We start from the raw sequence: 20,822 nt of genomic DNA on the forward strand, positions 1-20,822 counted from the left end.
TTTGAGCCGTCTGGCACTCAGTGTTATTAAATGGGACAGGTAAACAATGAACAAAGGTTGAAGGCTCGGGTACGGAGAATCTTCAGGGGCGTCCACCACTTCGAGAGGTAAGTTGGGATCTTGGAGCACAGGTAAGTACCCCAAAGGAAGGCGCAGGGCATTGCAGGGCGCCGGGTGCAGGGGTGTCTTTGGAGGTCGGAAAAGCTTACCCTCAGCTGGTCGCGGTTAGGGGGGGCCCTGGTTCTGAGTCTGCAGGCGTAGTCTGGTTCGTCGAGGAGGGTCTTTGGGCACTGGACTTCGGGTCCCAGTCGCCGGGGGGACGTCCTTGTTGCCTTGGATCACTCTGGCATGGGCAGGGCTCGGCGGGTGCAGAGTGGGCTGGTCTGTAGCTTCCTGGCTGGCACAAGGTTTTTTTTTTGCAGCAGAACCTCTGCTGATGGGAGTCCAAATCTTCAAGAGGGTCCAGGCAGGCAGGTCCTCTGGGTGTCCCAAGGTTGCTGTCCGCTGTAGTCACCGGGATTGGGCAGGAACAGGTTCCAGGATCGACAGGCCGGTAGGGCTGGGGCCAAGTCAGTTGGGGTCATCCTGTTAGCAGCTGCACTGCGGGTCTTCTTCTTCTTGATCTTCTTTCTTCTTTTCTTATCGGGATTTGAGGATGGAAGATTCAGGGAGACCCTAAATACTGAATTTAGGGGCGTTACAGGTAGGGCAAGGGCAGGGACCAATAGGTCCCTGTCCTGGGGTGGGTGCACCCCCTAGCCTGCTCCTCTCCTGTGGGAGGGGGGCAGGAGCCTAGCTGTGATTGGGCAGTGCTCCCCATCTTCAAGATGGCCGGAGCCCAGTGTTGTGCTTCACCTCGTCTCCCCCACCTGAGGGGGGCTTGGCACAGGCTGGCACGCCCCCCCCTTCCTGACGTAGTTTTTCCCGCCAGTCTTCCCGCCAGAGTGGGGGTCAGGACTGGTGGGGGCCAGTTGCGGGGTACAGCAAATGGTCTGGAGAAGCTCACAGAGGCGGCAGGCCTTTGAAGCTTCCCCCTGCCCATCCTGGGGGAGGACACCTGGCACGTCGCCCAGGTGCCCATTGGTGCAGGCCCAGGAGAGCGGGGGCTCTCCACCCAGGGGGCCAGCAACATGTCTGCTGTGTGGCAGTCTAGGCAGCCTCTCAGTCCAGAGGTGGTTTGTGGTTAGGTTTCAGGGGGCATCTCTAAGATGCCCTCTGTGGTGCATTTTTCATTAAATCCCATACTGGCATCAGTGTGGATTTAATGTGCTGAGAAGTTTGATACCAAACTGGTCAGTCTTCAGTGTAGCCATTATGGTGCTGTGGAGTTCGTAATGTCGACCTCCCAGCACCATATACTCTTAATGGCATCACTGCACTTACAGTGCCCAGGAATGGCCTTGGGTACTGTAGGGGCACAGGACTCATGCACCTGTGCCCACACCACTGGCATAGGGTACCCAGCTAGAGGGGCGACACAGGTATGTCAGGTGGGCATGGCACACAGGGATGCGTATAAGAAACAAGAGATAACTGTGGGTCTAGCAGTATGATCAAAATACCATATGTGTGGGGCTGGCTACGTGTCTGCTAGTAGATGTTAAAATAGAAGACAAACTATTGGACAATTAACCTCTGTGAAAAAATGTCCATCAGTTACTCGTTCCGTGTCACCCAGTACATCATTTGGTCTACTTCACAGTAGTTTGTCCACTAATCTATCTCCATGAATGTGTAGAGGAGATGATTAATGTAAAATGAATGTCTGGTAGGTGTTAATCACTAGTAACTGAGAGCAGTGCAAAAGTGGAAAAAGTGAATGTGCTAAACATAAGATTGGATGATGCATGCAATATAACTTTATTCTGAAGTCATGCTCCTCCAACATTAAAAACAATAGAGTGCAAAAAAGTCAGATGGTTCAAACAAATAACTTCTGACTGGGTAATCTGGTCGACATGTTTCTGCGGACTATTAGTGGTCAAATAATATACCTGCCGCTTCCTCAGGACCCATAAACTTAATTGCTACTGCTTACGTGAAAGAAATAATAAACACAAAAGGACATTTCATGACAAAAATGGACAGTTGTGAACAGAAATGCTAAATGTCACCTGTTCACTTCCATTCTCCCTCCTTTGATCATAGGGTCCGATTGTGAAAACGCCAGCATGCCCACACATAGATAAGAAATAAAATATAAAGAAAGCCATGACACCTTCATTAGTAATGGCTACCAGAAAACATTGCTGAATTAAAAACATCTTGGTACAATGACCATAATATGCATACCATTGTGCAGATTATCAATGGCTCACCTTAATTTGTAAAGGGAATTGCCTCGCCTCACCTGGCAAACAGCTCAGGAAAAATGAAGCACCGCTCTATTGTGCAGAAAATATGAAAAAGTCGAGTTGAAATATATGACAGCTACCATCATGTCAGACTCATTCCCTGTATAGTGCTTGCTAGCACACTACATAGGCTATTGATCATATAGTAAACAGATTATTCACTATGTCCAATGGTGATTCCTTGGACTGTTCCTTATTCATTATGATTTTTAATGCATTTGATGTAAAAGAGGATACCTATCTAGAGGCTTCACAGTAATCCATTTTTAAATCTGTATGCTTCAGAATCGAAACATTTTAGGTTGTCAAGTTCTAATTGTTATACATTTTTTCGTTTTCATAATTGGAGGAGTAGAGCCAATTGTTCAGCACAGACACGCTGTCAGGATAAGCACAGCGCACCCATTGAGTCACGTTGTTTCATTGCATTACACGTTCGCTCGTTATGACATGCAGTCGAATTGAATGCAGCGCGTGCACTGAGTCACGTCATTCAACTCCAGTGCACGCTCACTCATTCTGATACATTGCCGTTTAAAGTACTAACAGTAATGGGTTAATCAAGATCTCTCGCACACCCTTACCTCTCCGTCGGTACTTCCAGCAGCCTGCCGGGCTGTTTGGGGAGGTGCCGCGGATAGAGGAGGGTGCTTCCTTATCGTTTTTCCGCGAGCGTGATTGGTCACCCGCGCATTGGCTGAAGCTACAAGGATTCATGGGAATTGTAGTCAGTAATGCGTCATACACTCGCGCTTATGTGATCGATGTTGAATTATTCACTTGCAGCATTGTTAAAAAGATTAGATGGTTCATTTAAATATAATTGTGGTAAATTTATAAAAATGTATATGTATAATACTGACTTAGATAGTATCCCAATCGAATTTATGCAATTGTAGTCTATTACCAGACTCATGCGCGCATTAGTGAAACTGACGTTAATTAAGATCAACTACGGGATTTCTAGTTCACTTAGTTTTGTAGTATTTGCTTCGTAGGTGCATTGTGGAATATGTGGTTCTTAACTAGTCTCAATACAAAAAGTGTCTTCCTGCCCACTATAGTAGATAAGTAACCACTCATTTTAGTTGATAGATCGTCAGGAAACCAGCAGGTGGCCAATGGTTGATGTGCCCAATCTATATAGTCGACAACTTTTTAACGATGGAGAGCAAGATTAGTATTCTTCTGCATAAGATCTTAACTAGCAATCACTGCTCCTTGTAAATTGCAGATTCTATAGTGTCTTCCAAGGGATATCTTCATTCAGCCCCGCTTTATCACAATCAAGTTTATACACCCATTTCTGTTCTATTTTGAAGAGGTGTTTAGATATATCGGTGATATGCGTGGGGATGTTGGGTTGTTCTAGTACCATCCATTCAAAATCTGTTGGTTTATGCCCCACCTGAATGTAGTGATTCGTCAGACGAGTTGCTTGTTTTTTGCACCTTATTGTGCTCTTGTGCTCCGAAATCCTTGTTTTGATCTTCCGGGTAGTCATTCCGACATACCTCAGTGAGCACGGACAGGTAATGAGGTAAATCAGATTACTACTATTGCAATTTGTAAACCGCTTTTGTTCCCAAGGACGGCCAGTCCCTATGTCGATCGACGTCGTGTGTTTAGTCTGGGGGCACGCAGCACAATTTCCACAAGGATGGTGCCCTGTCACTGGTGGCATATTCCATAATGTGCCCACTTGATGGATATCAATAATAACAATAATAGGGAAGCTCTACTCGAACCCCCTGTCCCCAAAAGAAAGAATGAAAGACTAACATTTGTCAATACTTTCAGCACAAGATCAAACGCGATCCAACGTATAGTTCACAAGCATTGGAGGATTCTGAACACCGGGCAAGATTCATTGGCACAACCATTGTTTGCCTTTAAACGAGCAACCAGCATACGAGATAAATTGATACATACCAGACCCCCACCCAGGGATATCCATAAAGTGGGCACATTAATGAATATGCCACCAGTGACAGGGCACCATCCTTGTGGAAATTGTGCTGCGTGCCCCCAGACTAAACACACGACGTCGATCGACATAGGGACTGGCCGTCCTTGGGAACAAAAGCGGTTTACAAATTGCAATAGTAGTAATCTGATTTACCTCATTACCTGTCCGTGCTCACTGAGGTATGTCGGAATGACTACCCGGAAGATCAAAACAAGGATTTCGGAGCACAAGAGCACAATAAGGTGCAAAAAACAAGCAACTCGTCTGACGAATCACTACATTCAGGTGGGGCATAAACCAACAGATTTTGAATGGATGGTACTAGAACAACCCAACATCCCCACGCATATCACCGATATATCTAAACACCTCTTCAAAATAGAACAGAAATGGGTGTATAAACTTGATTGTGATAAAGCGGGGCTGAATGAAGATATCCCTTGGAAGACACTATAGAATCTGCAATTTACAAGGAGCAGTGATTGCTAGTTAAGATCTTATGCAGAAGAATACTAATCTTGCTCTCCATCGTTAAAAAGTTGTCGACTACATAGATTGGGCACATCAACCATTGGCCACCTGCTGGTTTCCTGACGATCTATCAACTAAAATGAGTGGTTACTTATCTACTATAGTGGGCAGGAAGACACTTTTTGTATTGAGACTAGTTAAGAACCACATATTCCACAATGCACCTACGAAGCAAATACTACAAAACTAAGTGAACTAGAAATCCCGTAGTTGATCTTAATTAACGTCAGTTTCACTAATGCGCGCATGAGTCTGGTAATAGACTACAATTGCATAAATTCGATTGGGATACTATCTAAGTCAGTATTATACATATACATTTTATAAATTTACCACAATTATATTTAAATGAACCATCTAATCTTTTTAACAATGCTGCAAGTGAATAATTCAACATCGATCACATAAGCGCGAGTGTATGACGCATTACTGACTACAATTCCCATGAATCCTTGTAGTTTCAGCCAATGCGCGGGTGGCCAATCACGCTCGCGGAAAAACGATAAGGAAGCGCCCTCCTCTATCCGCGGCACCTCCCCAAACAGCCCGGCAGGCTGCTGGAAGTACCGACGGAGAGGTAAGGGTTTGCGAGAGATCTTGATTAACCCATTACTGTTAGTACTTTAAACGGCAATGTATCAGAATGAGTGAGCGTGCACTTGAGTTGAATGACGTGACTCAGTGCACGCGCTGCATTCAATTCGACTGCATGTAATAACGAGCGAACGTGTAATGCAATGAAACAACGTGACTCAATGGGTGCGCTGTGCTTATCCTGACAGCGTGTCTGTGCTGAACAATTGGCTCTACTCCTCCAATTATGAAAACGAAAAAATGTATAACAATTAGAACTTGACAACCTAAAATGTTTCGATTCTGAAGCATACAGATTTAAAAATGGATTACTGTGAAGCCTCTAGATAGGTATCCTCTTTTACATCAAATGCATTAAAAATCATAATGAATAAGGAACAGTCCAAGGAATCACCATTGGACATAGTGAATAATCTGTTTACTATATGATCAATAGCCTATGTAGTGTGCTAGCAAGCACTATACAGGGAATGAGTCTGACATGATGGTAGCTGTCATATATTTCAACTCGACTTTTTCATATTTTCTGCACAATAGAGCGGTGCTTCATTTTTCCTGAGCTGTTTGCCAGGTGAGGCGAGGCAATTCCCTTTACAAATTAAGGTGAGCCATTGATAATCTGCACAATTGTATGCATATTATGGTCATTGTACCAAGATGTTTTTAATTCAGAAATGTTTTCTGGTAGCCATTACTAATGAAGGTGTCATGGCTTTCTTTATATTTTATTTCTTATCTATGTGTGGGCATGCTGGCGTTTTCACAATCGGACCCTATGATCAAAGGAGGGAGAATGGAAGTGAACAGGTGACATTTAGCATTTCTGTTCACAACTGTCCATTTTTGTCATGAAATGTCCTTTTGTGTTTATTATTTCTTTCACGTAAGCAGTAGCAATTAAGTTTATGGGTCCTGAGGAAGCGGCAGGTACATTATTTGACCACTAATAGTCCGCAGAAACATGTCTACCAGATTACCCAGTCAGAAGTTATTTGTTTGAACCATATGACTTTTTTGCACTCTATTGTTTTTAATGTTGGAGGAGCATGACTTCAGAATAAAGTTATATTGCATGCATCATCCAATCTTATGTTTAGCACATTCACTTTTTCCACTTTTGCACTGCTCTCAGTTACTAGTGATTAACACCTACCAGACATTCATTTTACATTAATCATCTCCTCTACATATTCATGGAGATAGATCAGTGGACAAAATACTATGAATTAGACCAAATGATGTACTGGTAGACACGGAACGAGTAACTGATGGACATTTTTCACAGAGGTTAATTGTCCAATAGTTTGTCTTCTATTTTAACATCTACTAGCAGACACGTAGCCAGCCCCACACATATGGTATTTTGATCATACTGCTAGACCCACAGTTATCTCTTGTTTCTTATAGTCTTGTTAGGGGGGTAATAACTGTGCTTTGGTCTTTAAACTTCCCTCGAACCCTAAACTAATTGTACGTATGTTGTAGTTACACAGGGATGTGTGCCATGTCGACTCTTTGTTTAGTTCTGTACTTAGGCACACAGCCTGCAAAGGTAGTGTGTGGATGCCAGGGTACAGGGCCCGTAAGGGTGGCACAATAAGTGCTGCAGTCCTTAGCGGTTTTCTCTGGTCACCATGCCCTGGGTACCATTTACTAGGGGCTGACAGGTGGCCAGAGATACCGATTGGGTTTTATTTTCAACACAGTTTTAGGGAAGGAACACAGGCCCTGGGTACATGGTTGGCAGGAGCCCAGGGCACACTCAGTCAAAGCACATCAGCAGTCTGAAAAAAGTGGGGGCATACCAATGCAAGAAAGATGCCACTTTCTCACAGTCATGACATCAGACACTTCCTTACAAGGTTGGGGAGCACACTTACAAGACCTAGTGATTCAAGGTCATTGGTCAACTCAAGGGGCAGCACTGCACATCAATCTATTGGAATTAAAAGCGGTATTCTTGGGTCTTCAAGCCTTCCTTCCCAGAATCCGTGGCTTGCCGGTTCTAGTCAGGACCGACCGTACGACAACAATGTTTTATCTATGAAGCAAGGTGGCACGAAGCCAAAATCTCTGTCGGCTCAAGCCCAAGAAATTTGGAATTGGCTCTTACAGCACAACATCGCTCTGCAGGTAGAGAACGTTCCTGGAGTGCACTAGTGCAGATTACCTAAGCAGATCACCTTCCTGTGTCACGAATGGGAACTGAATCACGATATACTCCTACGAATATTCAGTCTATGGGGCAAACCGAAATTAGACTTGTTTGCAAATCAATAAAACAAGAAATGCAAACATTTCGCAAGCCGATTTCCACAAACAGTATCACGGGGAAATTCTCTGCACCTTTGCTGTACAGGTATGTTTGCATAAGCGTTTCCCCCATTCCCCCTACTTCCGAGGATTCTAAGAAAAATCAGGTTGTAACCTTGTCACATAATTGTGATAGCCCCAGCTCGGCCAAGACAGTTCTGGTACACGGAACTCCTCCAATTGTCAGTGGAACCCAGAGTGCAATTTCCAATAATACAGGATCTAATTTCCATGAAACAAGGACAGGTTCTTCACCTGCAATTGACCTCTCTAAATTTGTCAGCTTGGAACCTTATGAGCATGAATTTCAATCGTTCGATATTCCTCAAGAATGTTGAGAGATACTAGCAAGTTCTAGAGCAATTTCTACTAACAAAACCTATACAGCAAAATAGAAGAGATTTTGCAATTTGTGTTCATCACAAGCTTTACACCCTTTTAATTCTTCACCAGAGCAAATACTTCCGTATCGGCTACACTTAGCCAAGGCCGGTCTTTCTCATGCATCAATAAAAGTACATCTGGCGGCTATCTCCATATCCGCAGAACACCAGATTGTCCATCGCTTTGGTCTGAAAGACTGTGTTAGGGGGTTCCTGTCCGCCACGGGCCGGGAGAACACTTTAACTCCTATTCCTTTCCGCCCCGAGTGCAGGACGGCCACGGGCCCTTTAATGCTGCTTGGGCCTTCCCCGAGATGGGAACTCCGCTGGTGACGTCATCTTCCGTCCTCCAATCAGGACCTGAGGAGGAGATGAAGACGCCGTTCCAGGAAGGGGAGTGCGCGCCATTGAACGCCGGAGCAGGAGTGTAGAAGGAGTCGTCCAGTGTACTTGCGGAGACGTTCGAGACCGAGAAGACCAAAGAGACGGAAGAATCGAAAGCTGTGCAGCCCCAGGAACAGAGAAAGCCAGGAGGCCAACGAGACCACGAGCCGCCCCGCCACGCTTCTGGAGAAGTGTGGCTACACAAGGTACGGGCCCTAATAAGGTGACTCGTCTTTGCACGGGGAGGGACTGGGTAGGGGTGGTTGAGGGAGGTCACGGGACGGGGTTGTGTGTGTTTAGTGTTACGGTTGCAAACCACCCCCTTCGAGCACACACAAGAGAGCCTGCATTCATATAGTGACGTGTTGTGGTGGCAGTCCCTGGTGATCCCCTCACTCCCCGCCCCCCTTCTACCAGAACCGGAACCCCGGTGTGAATAGTAACCCAGGGTTTTGTTTTCCTTTTTCTTCCTTCGAGTGCCGTTACGGACCCCTGACGAGAAAGGAGCTGAAAAGGCCAGAACCATTGGAGCAAGTCTTGCACGAGTTAACCGACGACCAGCTCTGCTATCTAGGGATAAAGACATTCTGTGTTTAGTTTGGACTAGTGCTATTTTTGAATAAACGGCACCCCCTCTTGAAACCTACCTGAGTGCTGATCCGTCTCTTCCATGGTGTCCCCCCCCCCCCCCCCCCTCTTCCACTCATCACAAGTGGCGATCCAGATAGGAGCATTATATAAGGTCGAACCAACATCTGATACAAGATGGAAACGCTCATTCAGCAAATGAAGGAGGGCCAGGACAAACTCGAATGGGCCATAGGGCAAACATCTACCCAGGCAGAAGCAGACCGCACAGCCTTCACCGCGGCTATTCAAGCTCAATCGGAAAACCTACTGAAGTTAGCTGAGGGCCAAAACCAGCTCATGGCGGTTCTGGGACAAGGGAGAACGAATGCCCCTCCCCCAGGAACGGTCGTCCCCCTTCAGAAGTTCACGCCCGGGCATGATCCTCTGGCTTTCTTAAATTTCGAAAGGGGTGCTAGGGCCAGTGCTTGGCCCGGTGACAGATGGCCTTTTTACCTCGCCCCCCTGCTAACGGGTGAGGCTCAAGCCGCATACCAAATGGTCAACAAGGACGGCACTACTGTCTATGCTGTAGTGAAACAATACATCCTAGATCGTCTCGGTGTTGACGAAGAGACCCATAGACTGAAATTCCGACAGGAACGCGGAACCCCAGGAGACCTTCCCAAGACTCTCTTTTACAAATTAAAAGCAGCGGCTGACTTGTGGCTCAAACCACTAGAAGGAAACATGGAAGAAGTGATGAATAAAATTTATCTCGAACAATTTTTGGAGGCTTTGCCCTATGGGACCCAACGTTGGCTAAAGCAGCATGCAGGGTTAACTCTCGAACATGCCATTGAAATGACCACGTCATATGCCCGTGCCCAAGGACGACCCCCCGTAAAAGAACCAGAGAAAGTCAACAAAGCTATCCCCGGAAAACCAGATAAGAAATACACAAAAATACCAATAGAACCACCACGACCACGTCCACTTAAATCCGACTTGCCTCCCACTCCAGGTCCCCAATGTTACGACTGTGGCGAATGGGGTCATATAGCGCGGTATTGCAGAAAAAAAAAGGGATAAGGAAGAGGAACCTATGGATGTGAGCTACGCCCCACATTCTCTCCTATACGCCCAGGAAACGGGTCCAGTGTTCTATGGGAGTGTGAACATTCATGGGAGGTCGGTTCGAGCTTTACTTGATTCTGGTTGCAGACATTCAGTAGTGAGACAGGAATTAGTGCCCCCCTCCTGCATTATGCCAGGGAAAACTGTTCATATTAGGTGCGTCCATGGGGACGTTAGGGAATATCCGTTAGCTACGATCAGCCTCTGTACTGCCTCAGGGTCTAGGACGGAAGTAGTGGTTGGGGTTTTAGCTACACTTCCTGAACCGGTGATAATCGGAACTGATAACCCGGGTTTCATCACCCTCATTTCTGATGCCATACACAACACACCCCGTGATAATCTCCTTGTGTCTGAACCATGGGCTAGGGATACTCATTTCAGAACAGCACAACTAAACGATGCCTCTCTCACCAACGCATGGCAAGTAGCTCGCTCACATCAGGACCCTGTAAATAGAACCTATCCCACCTTTATCGAAAAAAACGGGTTGTTGTATAGGCTGGCCAAACCCGACGCAGTTCCCCAACTCCTGGTACCCGCTGATTTCAGAGACCAGATATTGTTCTTCGCACATGCACATTTACTAGCGGGACACTCAGGCGCAGAAAAGACAGGGCAGGCCATTTTGCAACACTTCTTTTGGCCGGGGGTTTATGCACAAATTCAACGCTATTGCCAAGAATGTCACATCTGTCAGCGGAGAAATCCCTATGTTCCCCCTGCTGTACCCCTGAACCCTCTACCTATCATAGGTAAACCTTTCGATAGGTTGGGGATGGATCTCATAGGCCCTTTGCCTAAGTCTGCTAGGGGTCACCAGTACGCCTTAGTCTTAGTGGATTACGCCACTCGCTACCCCGAGGCCTTTCCCCTCCGGGCAGCTACCTCATCCGCCATTGCCCAAAAGCTAGTCGAGGTCTTCTCTAGGATGGGTTTTCCTCGCGAAATCATCACAGATCAAGGAACGCCTTTTGTTTCACGTTTAATGACACAGGTCTGTAAACAACTTCGTATCACTCACATCAAAACATCGGTCGTCCGCCACGGGCCGGGCGAAGACTTTAACTCCTATTCCTTTCCGCCCCGAGTGCAGGACGGCCACGGGCCCTTTAATGCTGCTTGGGCCTTCCCCGAGGTGGGAACTCCGCCGGTGACGTCATCGTCCGTCCTCCAATCAGGACCTGAGGAGGAGATGAAGACGCCGTTCCAGGAAGGGGAGTGCGCGCCATTGAACGCCGGAGCAGGAGTGGAGAAGGAGTCGTCCAGTGTACTTGCGGATACGTTCGAGACCGAGAAGACCAAGGAGACGGAAGAATCGAAAGCTGTGCAGCCCCAGGAACAGAGAAAGCCAGGAGGCCAACGAGACCACGAGCTGCCCCGCCACGCTTCAGGAGAAGTGTGGCTACACAAGGTACGGGCCCGAATAAGGGGACTCGTCTTTGCACGGGGAGGGACTGGGTAAGGATGGTTGAGGGAGGTCACGGGACGGGGTTGTGTGAGTTTAGTGTTACGGTTGCAAACCACCCCCTTCGAGCACACACAAGAGAGCCTGCATTCATATAGTGACGTGTTGTGGTGGCAGTCCCTGGTGATCCCCTCACTCCCTGCCCCCCTTCTACCAGAACCGGAACCCCGGTGTGAATAGTAACCCAGGGTTTTGTTTTCCTTTTTCTTCCTTCGAGTGCCGTTACGGACCCCTGACGAGAAAGGAGCTGAAAAGGCCAGAACCATTGGAGCAAGTCTTGCACAAGTTAACCGACGACCAGCTCTGCTATCTAGGGATAAAGACATTCTGTGTTTAGTTTGGACTAGTGCTATTTTTGAATAAACGGGCACCCCCTCTTGAAACCTACCTGAGTGTTGATCCGTCTCTTCCATGGTGTCCCCTCCCCCCCCCTCTTCCACTCATCACAGACTGATTAAAGAATTCCTAAAAGGATTGGAGGGCCGCTGTTCGTGTGAGCCGGAGGTTCCTGGCTGAGAGACTCCTGTGTGGCGGCAGCCTTGGATGGTGACGCTGCCCTTCATTATTGGGGTTCCTCGTGTGTTCAGCTTCCTCCCCCTTTGTTCTCCGGTCCGGCCATTTTGTTCTTTGCCGCCCGGACTCGGAGAACGGGACTGGCGACATTGGGGGGCCGGCGAATCCCCTTCTTCTGGTGGCCCCCCTTCCTGTCCGGGGTGTTCATCTGCCTGTCGGCGGGACTTCATCTGCTTGACTGCCGCCCCGGCGGAGGTTGTTGGCCGCGCGGCCTGTTCGGGCTCTCAAGATGGCGACCAACCCCATTTGTTTGGGCCGGGCCCGGGCGAGCACTGGGGGCCCTCCGCAAGGCCCGGGTGTCGGATACTGTGAAGGTTTTCCTGCACTTAAGGGGATCTTGAACATCCTGCTATCCTGGCGGCTCTCGGTGGCCGCGCCACTCCTGGCTCTGGAGACGGTTCCTCACTGCGGGCCTCCCGGGCCCCCACGACCGGACGAGGCATTGATATCGCGGGGTGTGGCTGGTACTCTCCTGGCGGACTCGGCCCCGGCTGCCGCCCCGGAGGTGCGCAACCTGATGGCGCCTTCTCCTCCTGTGCTGCCTCCTCTGCCCTTGGCCCGGGAGCTGGATTTTGTTTTGCCGGACTTTCATGATTCTCCTGGTCCCTCTCAATCACCACTGCCCGATGACGTATCCTGTGCCGGCCCGGATGGGTCGGTTTTTATGGACATATCCTTGGAACTGTGCCTGCATCGTTTGCTACATTCTGTGATTTTCCTGGATCTTCCGTGCTTTTCTTCCTGTGACTTTTTTGGACTGCCGTTGGACTCTCCTGCTGCCTGCCTTCTGTTCTTTCTGGCGGGGTCCTCGTTGGATCGGACCCTTACTGCTTTGGATAAAAAGGGTCAGGGCTGATGAAAACTGACTCTTATATGCGGTAGCTCATGACCGGTTTGGATGGTCTCTGTGTCCTGATATGGTTCTGTCTAACTGGTTAGTGCTCCTGGACTTTGGCCTGATACTCTTTAGCTTCCCGAGGACTTGGACCTTTAACCCGGGCGGGTGGATGGGTGCGTTTACTCCTGTCTTTGGCCCTCCCCCGTGTGTATGTTTGTATGTCTTTACTCCCTTCTTTCTTTCCCTTCCTTCCCCCCCCCCCTTTTTTTGTCTTTTAATTCCAACTTTTCTTGCTCCACTAAATTTCGGGTTCTATTTAGGGCGACAGGCACGCTGCGGGGGGGGTTGGCCGTAGCCTTCTGCAGGGGTGCAGGGTGGGCTTAGGGGTGGGTGGGGGGATCTGTTTGTGTCGGGGGGTCTTTTTCCCCCCTTATTTTCCCCTTTTTTGTTCTATGGCTCTTGTGTATTCACTTTTTCGGGACTCTGTCACCTCGAATCTCCCCCGGGGGTTTTCTGTCCTTCTTCCGGTGTGTGGCTGATTGTGGTTCGCTGCCTATTCTGGTATCGTGTTTCTGTTATATCGCATGCCGGTTTTATTGTCCTGTTTTTCCCCCTGGGGGTGCATGGTCTGGCGGGTGTTCCTTTTGTTGTCTCTTTCTCCCTCTTTCCCTTCCTCCTTTATGGAGGTCCCCTTTTTCCGTTGGGGTGCGTATTGCATAGTCTTTGTGATGGGGCTTTTTGACCACGTCTTCTTTGTTCGGGTAGGGGCGGAGGTGAGTGAGCACGATTGACTGTTGCCACTGTCGCTATTTGATGGTCTGATTCTGTTTCTGTCCTTTGCTAGATTTGATTATATGGCTTCATTTTCTTACGTTGTGTTTATAAAATGGCGGCTTGCCGCGGTCCCTCCCTTGTATTCTCATATGCGGCCCGTTATTCCTTTGGTCCCCTCCCCGTGCTAGAAAATTAACCTTTGTCATCCTGCTCTTGCTGAACGCTCGATGGTTTTTATTGCTTCGCCAGTGCTCCTGATGTTATATCCTGTGCAGATCTTCTTTTTGTATGCTGGTTATTTGACCATTCTGTTCTGGCCAGCCCGTGGGGTTGTAGGCCAGTATTTGTGAGCTTTCATTGTTCAATAAAGGTTTAAAAAAAAAAAAAAAAAAAAAAAAAGAATTCCTAAAAGGTTTGTTCAGACTGTACCCACCAATTAAACATCCATCGCCTCCTTGGCAGTTCAACACGGTTTTGTCTCAACTCATGGGAGCTCAGTTCGAACCGGTCCACAAGGCTGAATTGCTGTTCATCTCATGGAAAGTAGCTTTACTTCTTGCCCTCACTTCGGCCAGGAGGGTCAGCGAGATCCAAGTATTTTAGGTTACGGAGCTATTCCTACAATTCAGACAAGATAAAGTATTTCTCAGGACAAACCCAAAGTTTATTCCTAAAATTCCTACGGCTTTTTATCTCAATGAGCCAATTGTGTTGCCCACATATTTCAAAATCCGATCTACTACAGTAGAAAAATCTCTGCACACGTTGAACATTAGGAGATGTCTCAAATTCTACATAGACAAAACAAAGTCTTTTCGTAAAACAAATCAACTACGTGTAGCTTATTCTGGGCCCAGGAAAGGTTTGGCCCTCTCAAGAACTTCCATTTGTAGAGGTATTGCATCTGCCATTGTTTTATGTCATGAAAAAGCAGGAAAACCTTTGCACATGCAAGTGCGCGCTCATTCCACTCGGAAGATGGCAGCTTCAACAGCGTTGCCGGCAGGTGTCTCGCTAACGGACATTTGCAAAGCTGCAACATGGACAAATGTGCACACGTTTACCAGACATTATTGTCTGAGCACGGAGTGGAAAGCAGATTCAGCAGTGGGTCAAGCAGCTCTGCGGCAACTGTTTCACTAAGGTACTTGTCTTTCACTATATGGTTTGTTAAATATATAATTGTGTATGTATACATTTTCACAGCTGTAAAGGACCGTTTCGTAGTTCTTAATGAGTCTCTTGTTATAGCAATTTCAAAATATACAGTATAGCGTTTAAAAAAAAGAAAAGAAAAAAAAAGTGACAAAGCAGAGCCCTAGAGACAAAGGATAAGGACTGCTATCTATTCTGATACAAGCATGTGAATCTACGAAAGATTCAATACTGGAGAAAAAAAATAATTACTTACCTGTACACAATGGTTCTCCAGTATTTCAAAGATTCACATGCGACCCGCCCGCCTCCCCGTTTCTTCTTAGGTAGACCACCCGTATCTCTGTTTTCACCCGTGGCTCAGTTTTGGTCTGTTGGAAATCTGAGGTATAGTGGCTCTGCTGGGGATGGTGTATCTCAGGGCTGGCATCTGTTTGGCTGTTGTTTGGGCCACATCATGAGGATAAGTGGTTACCCAAGGATATACTCTTCTATGGTTTCTAGGCAGTTTTTTCTTTTACTGCTATGGTTATTCTTTTACCGTGAGACTCCCACCATGACGACGGGGAAGATACAAGCATGTGAATCTATGAAAGATAATACTGGAGAACCATAGTGTACAGGTAAGTAACTAGTTTTTTCCTCCTCAACGGCCCTGTTACCATCTCCTCCTGTTAGCTTATTCTCATGGTAAATTCAAAGTAAGAAACCGGGATACTTGCTATATTAATTATTACCCAACATGTGCACAAGTGTAGATGGGAATGCAATCTTATTCTACATTCCAATGATTCAGGGGGACTCAACTGCTGTGTTTCTTCCCCCATAGAATGGACTTGCCTCCACACTGATTGAGACTTACAAATTTCATGGTCCCACATTCAAAACCATTTCTCCGTATCCTATTCCAAATTATACACCACCCTTATTTACCTGCACTATACATATAGAATTTCTGCACCTATGTTTTTGATATCTTTAACTATAATTAGTCTTGACACCCACCCTCAGTCACTCTGATGATTATTGTACATATTACTGCAGCATATGCTTTTATTTATCCAACAACATTCTGTGCTCTGATACCCATGGGGGTGGGGGTGCAAGTCCATTTAAAAACCCTCATAAATAAAATATACAGCACCCTGGTACATACCCATGCTTTCCCTTGTAGGTTGGGTACACATAATTTCTTTATTTAATTTTTCAGGTGGAGACGCAGCTGAGGACGAAGAGGTGGATGTTACCAGTGTGGATCCGATTGCTGCTTTTTGCAGCAGGTGAAAGAGCTAAGAATATTGTTGGGAAACTTTTAAACTCAAACTCGACTCACCTGTACATTGGTAATACTTCCCTGCTCTGTGAGGCACACCACCCATAAAGTAACTCTTACTGGCTCTCAGATGCACCCTTTCCCCAGAGTTTGAGGAGCACACCTGACCCATTATAGTCTTTCCCATCTCTGAGAAGCACTCCTACACCATAGCAATCTTTTCCATCTTTGAGAATCAACCTGCTACTTGGGAATCATTCCAGCCCTGTGAAGCAGGCCTGTCCACCGTAGCCCTTCTTTGCTCGAAGAAGTACAACTGGAGTATAGTAGCCCGTCCTCGCATGGAGAAGCACAATGACCATTTCAACCTACCCACAACAGGCTTATCCCTTCTTCCATGACTCTAAGAAGCACACATAAGCATGTAAACTGATCCATTCTGCAAAGTACACTCAGACCATGGCAACCCTATTAGGCTCCGAGAAGCACATCAACCCCATGGTGTTTCTTCACAGCTCTGAGAAGCTCACTTGACCATGGTCAGCTTTCCAAGCTCTGATAAGCACATCTTCTCACACAGTAATAGTTGCCAGCTCTTAGACACACACCCGCACCGTGGCAACCATTTAAATCTCCGAAAAACTGATCTTCCCCCCCCTATGGTAATCCTCCCAGTTCTGAGAAACATTCTTAAGCACTTTTAGCCTTGCTGGTCAGAGTAACACTCATCCCTTCCTTCCTTAGGTGTGAGAAGTACACATGCCCATTTGCAGCCTTATCTTTCTCTGAGAAGCACTCCAGCTTCTCAAAGCATTGCCCTGCTCAATAAAGCACAACTGCTGTGTGGTAGCTCTAGCTTCTAGACCATGGGTGTCTAACAGGTTAATTGTGAGCTACTAGAAACTCGCTGCTTCCCTCTCTGTAGCCCACAGTTTGCCTGTCAGCTGGTTTGAAAATATGCAACTGCCCTTTTCCAAAGGTAGCACAAGGTGCACCCTGTTATGCGAGACCGGGGAAGCCCTCTTCTTTCTATTTCTCCTTTCTTTAACCCCCATTCCTTGGATCTTTGTCGTCCTTTTATTTCTAGACTTTTTCCCCTCTGTATTCACTTTTCTCCCCTCTTTCTTTCGTTTCCTCTTTTCTCACTCCTTCTATGTTTTGAGTACTTATGTTTCTCCCTTCTCTTTTGTCTTTTCTTCCTTTCATTTCCGTTTTTCTCTCTACTTTTTTCTTTCTTCTCCTATTTTCCTGTTATTCCTTATCTGTTTCTTTCTCGCTCTTTTTATAAACTTTTTTCATGCTCAATACTTCGTAACTATTATTTGTTTAATTTTCTTCTTCCTTGGCTGTCATTCTCTCCATTTTGTTTATTCTTGGTTGAACTTTTTTCTTTTTCTTGCTGCTCTTTTGTTTGACTTGTTTCCTTTCCTGCTTCTTTCTTCCTTTCCTTTAATTCCCTTTTTTGTTGTTTGACTTTTTCTTTATTTCTTTCATTCTTCCATGTTTCTGCAGATTTCTTTTCTTTCTTGCTTTCTATATTTCTGCTGGTTTGTTTTTCTACTTCTTTTCTTTTTCTTTCTTCATTCATTTTAATTTCTTTCATTTTCTTTCCTTTGCTCCTTTCCTGGTCTTCATTTTCTTTTTGGCTTATCTCCCCTTTTGTGCTAAGGCGTTATATTGTAACAGTGTTGTAATGCTCACTGAAGCACAACTGGGGATACTCAAGTCAAGGTGTTTGAGTTGTGTACCCGTTCAAAATCCTTATGTTGGGAAGTGGCATTGGAATGTTTTCAATGATCTAAAGTAACTCTCCCTATAGAAAAGGTTGGAGACCCCTGTTCCAGACTGAAAGCTGGATAGACATGATAGATTTTCGTAGCCATGGGAAACACACCCAGCCCTTAGTAATGCTGCCTATCATCTTGGTCCCCATCCCGATGGTCATTGTGCTGGTAGGTAATCCTGCAATGGCCACGGAAGTACTTTGCCCTTAAGAAATTTGTTGACCTCCCCAGCCTTGGTAGTACACCCTACCTTCGTAAACGTAACCAGTTTTGAAAAGCAGTCCCATCCCCTGTTAACCTTGTACATCCCTTTGCTAAATGTGCCAAGCGTTGAGAACCAGCCCCACATCTTGGTTACTGTGTCTATATTCTAAAAGCACACCTGTCCATCCTCTTAGTAATGTTACCCAGCTCAATTGTCCCTTGGCAGTCCTACTTAGCTCATCTAATTCTTGGTAACCATATCCAGTGCCTAGAACCACACCTGTCACTTGGTATTCCTACCCAGCTGACCTGAATCTGTACCCAGCAATGAGGCAAACACCTGCCTCCCAGGAACTCAAAACATCTTTGAGAAGCACCCAAACCCATCTATAGTCACCAAATGCAAAACAGATCTTTTAGAGTGATATGTATGTGTTTGCCCAGGGATCAGATCTCTTAACGATTTGGTTTGCCTATTTTATCTACCTGTTCAAATCAGGATTCGGGTTAAGGTCATCGTAATTGCTCAGAAGGCATTTTGGAGGAAAAGTATGCTTTTGCTCCATCTTAATAAAATGCTACTAAAGCTTCGGATCAGCAGCAGGCTTATGTCAGAGGCCAGGCTGTGGAATATCTTATCGGCAGAACTTCGAGCAGACAACATAGTCAGTTTCCTCCTTCAGGACACATTTGTTTAAGGAGGACTACTTTTTGACGCATCCCCTCACCACTGCAACAGTCCATTGGTCTCTTACCCACACATCAAACAGGCCTTGTAAATTTGTAAATGGATTATGGCGCTGAAATATTCTTCATGGATTTGAAAAGCTGTGCTCCTCCGCCCGAGCATTGCCGTGGGTGTTCTGCAGCGTGTCATCTGAAATTGAACATAGGGTGTGTCTTCTGACAAGATTCATAGTTTGCCTGCAAGACTTGTGCCTTTTAGTTGACCGCAATGTGAAGCGAGGACTTTACCCAAATTATTTTTGCGTATATTGCAGTGACGAGGAGCTGGAGGACCTAAAGTCCTTGCTCTACCTACCTATCGCCCCTGAGGTAGAGGATCCGGAGGAGAACCCCTATGGGCCAGTGCCTGAGGCTGGTCAAGTGCCTGTCGGAGAGGAGGAAGTGGCCCCAGATAAGAAGAGGCCAGTCTCAGTTGATGGTTCGCAGCCACCCAAAAAGAAGCCGAAAACCACTACTATTGAGCTAGATGGAGTGCCTAATGATGGTAAGTGCGTTCCGCTTCAACCAAGATGAGCGTTGCCATCCAGGCTCTTAACAGCTGCCATGCCTTTCTTTTGCTAGATTGCTGCCGAGTCAACCTCGTTGTGTATAAGGAAAGCATGCACTTATGTAACTGGTTGTTTATTGTGAACACATGCAGAACTTGACTTGCTGCTGACTGTTTTGTACCTCTTTTCTGTGTGAAAGAATAGTGTGCATTGCTGTTGGTCTTGTTATAAATGTTGTTTTGCGCAGCTCCTTCCTGTGTTGTGCCTATTGTGTGGATGTGAAGTCTTTATTGCTGGTGTCTGTGTTCTACTTGTTCACTTTGTGTGAGGAAAGCTTAATCTGCTGCTGACTGCTACCGTTGAGTGTGTGAGAAGCTAACCCATGCTGTACTTAGTTGCCTTTGTGGAACTATTCTAGATTCATGTGCTATGTGTCCCCTGCCATCTAATAGTTGGATTTGGAAAAATTATCTTGTTTGCATGTCCAGATTTATGGTGTGATCATAATGTTGTCTAATGTCTGTAACACCTCTCCTCTCCACACTATAGTTTGAAGTTTTGTATTGTTTTATCTACTATCAAATTCAGAACCATGTGTATCGACAAGCATTAAGAGTTACTCTTTTCGGTGATTGGATACCTTCACTACCCCAATAAGTGTGACTTTTGAAGTCCGGAACTTAGTGAATTTGGTACGGAGCCATTGGGACAGGGAAAAGTCTGAAACTTAAATTGTTGGTGACTGAGCATTTTCAATACCTTGTTGGGCTTTATAATATTTAGAGACCCATTGATCAAATTCTCGAGGATCACTCCTAGTCTTGAGTTCATTTTTAAAGAAGCACCAGGTCAATAAATGTGTTGCATTTTTTTTTTTTAAGTAAAGGGAAGGCTGTGTGTATTTTACATTATTATCTTCAAGCTGCAGATAGCAAGACCTCATAATGAGTAGTACTCTAAGCTTTGTGACCCAGGGTGGGGCACAGAGGTGAAGAACTGAAACACTGAGTTATTTAACTCGTAAATATAAGTCCTTGTCAGTTCAGTATTGAAGGTTGAGAATAAAATGGGGTTTCTGAATGATTTTAAATGGAAGGAAATTAAAATGAAGAGTTAACTTAATCATTAAGTTAACTCTTCATTTTAATGTTTTACCATTTCAAAAAAGTGTCCTATTTACAAACAGTAAGCATCTTTTTCCCAGTGACCAGTAGACACTGTGCTATATATATAACTGTAAAATACAGTGTTTTTTTAAATGAGAGAAATTTGAAGTGAAGAAAAAA

At 45.9% G+C, this 20,822-nt stretch overlaps 1 protein-coding gene across 4 annotated transcripts in view; it reads left to right on the forward strand.

The window, feature by feature from the left end:
• The window catches only part of RBBP5 (RB binding protein 5, histone lysine methyltransferase complex subunit), a 256,733-nt gene that overhangs the window by 185,375 nt on the left and 50,536 nt on the right, over positions 1 to 20,822 (forward strand). For 2 of the 4 annotated variants that reach the window (XM_078644629.1, XM_078644631.1), the window contains exons 11-12: positions 16,251 to 16,320; positions 19,303 to 19,532. In XM_078644629.1, the coding sequence (XP_078500755.1) occupies positions 16,251 to 16,320; positions 19,303 to 19,532 (300 nt within the window). Of the gene's footprint in view, positions 1 to 16,250; positions 16,321 to 19,298; positions 19,533 to 20,822 lie in introns of all 4 variants that reach the window. The other 2 variants (XM_078644628.1, XM_078644630.1) reach the window with 1 other exon arrangement.

The sequence above is a fragment of the Lissotriton helveticus genome, chromosome 5_1 (genome assembly GCF_964261635.1).
Source record: "Lissotriton helveticus chromosome 5_1, aLisHel1.1, whole genome shotgun sequence".
Taxonomy (NCBI): domain Eukaryota; kingdom Metazoa; phylum Chordata; class Amphibia; order Caudata; family Salamandridae; genus Lissotriton; species Lissotriton helveticus.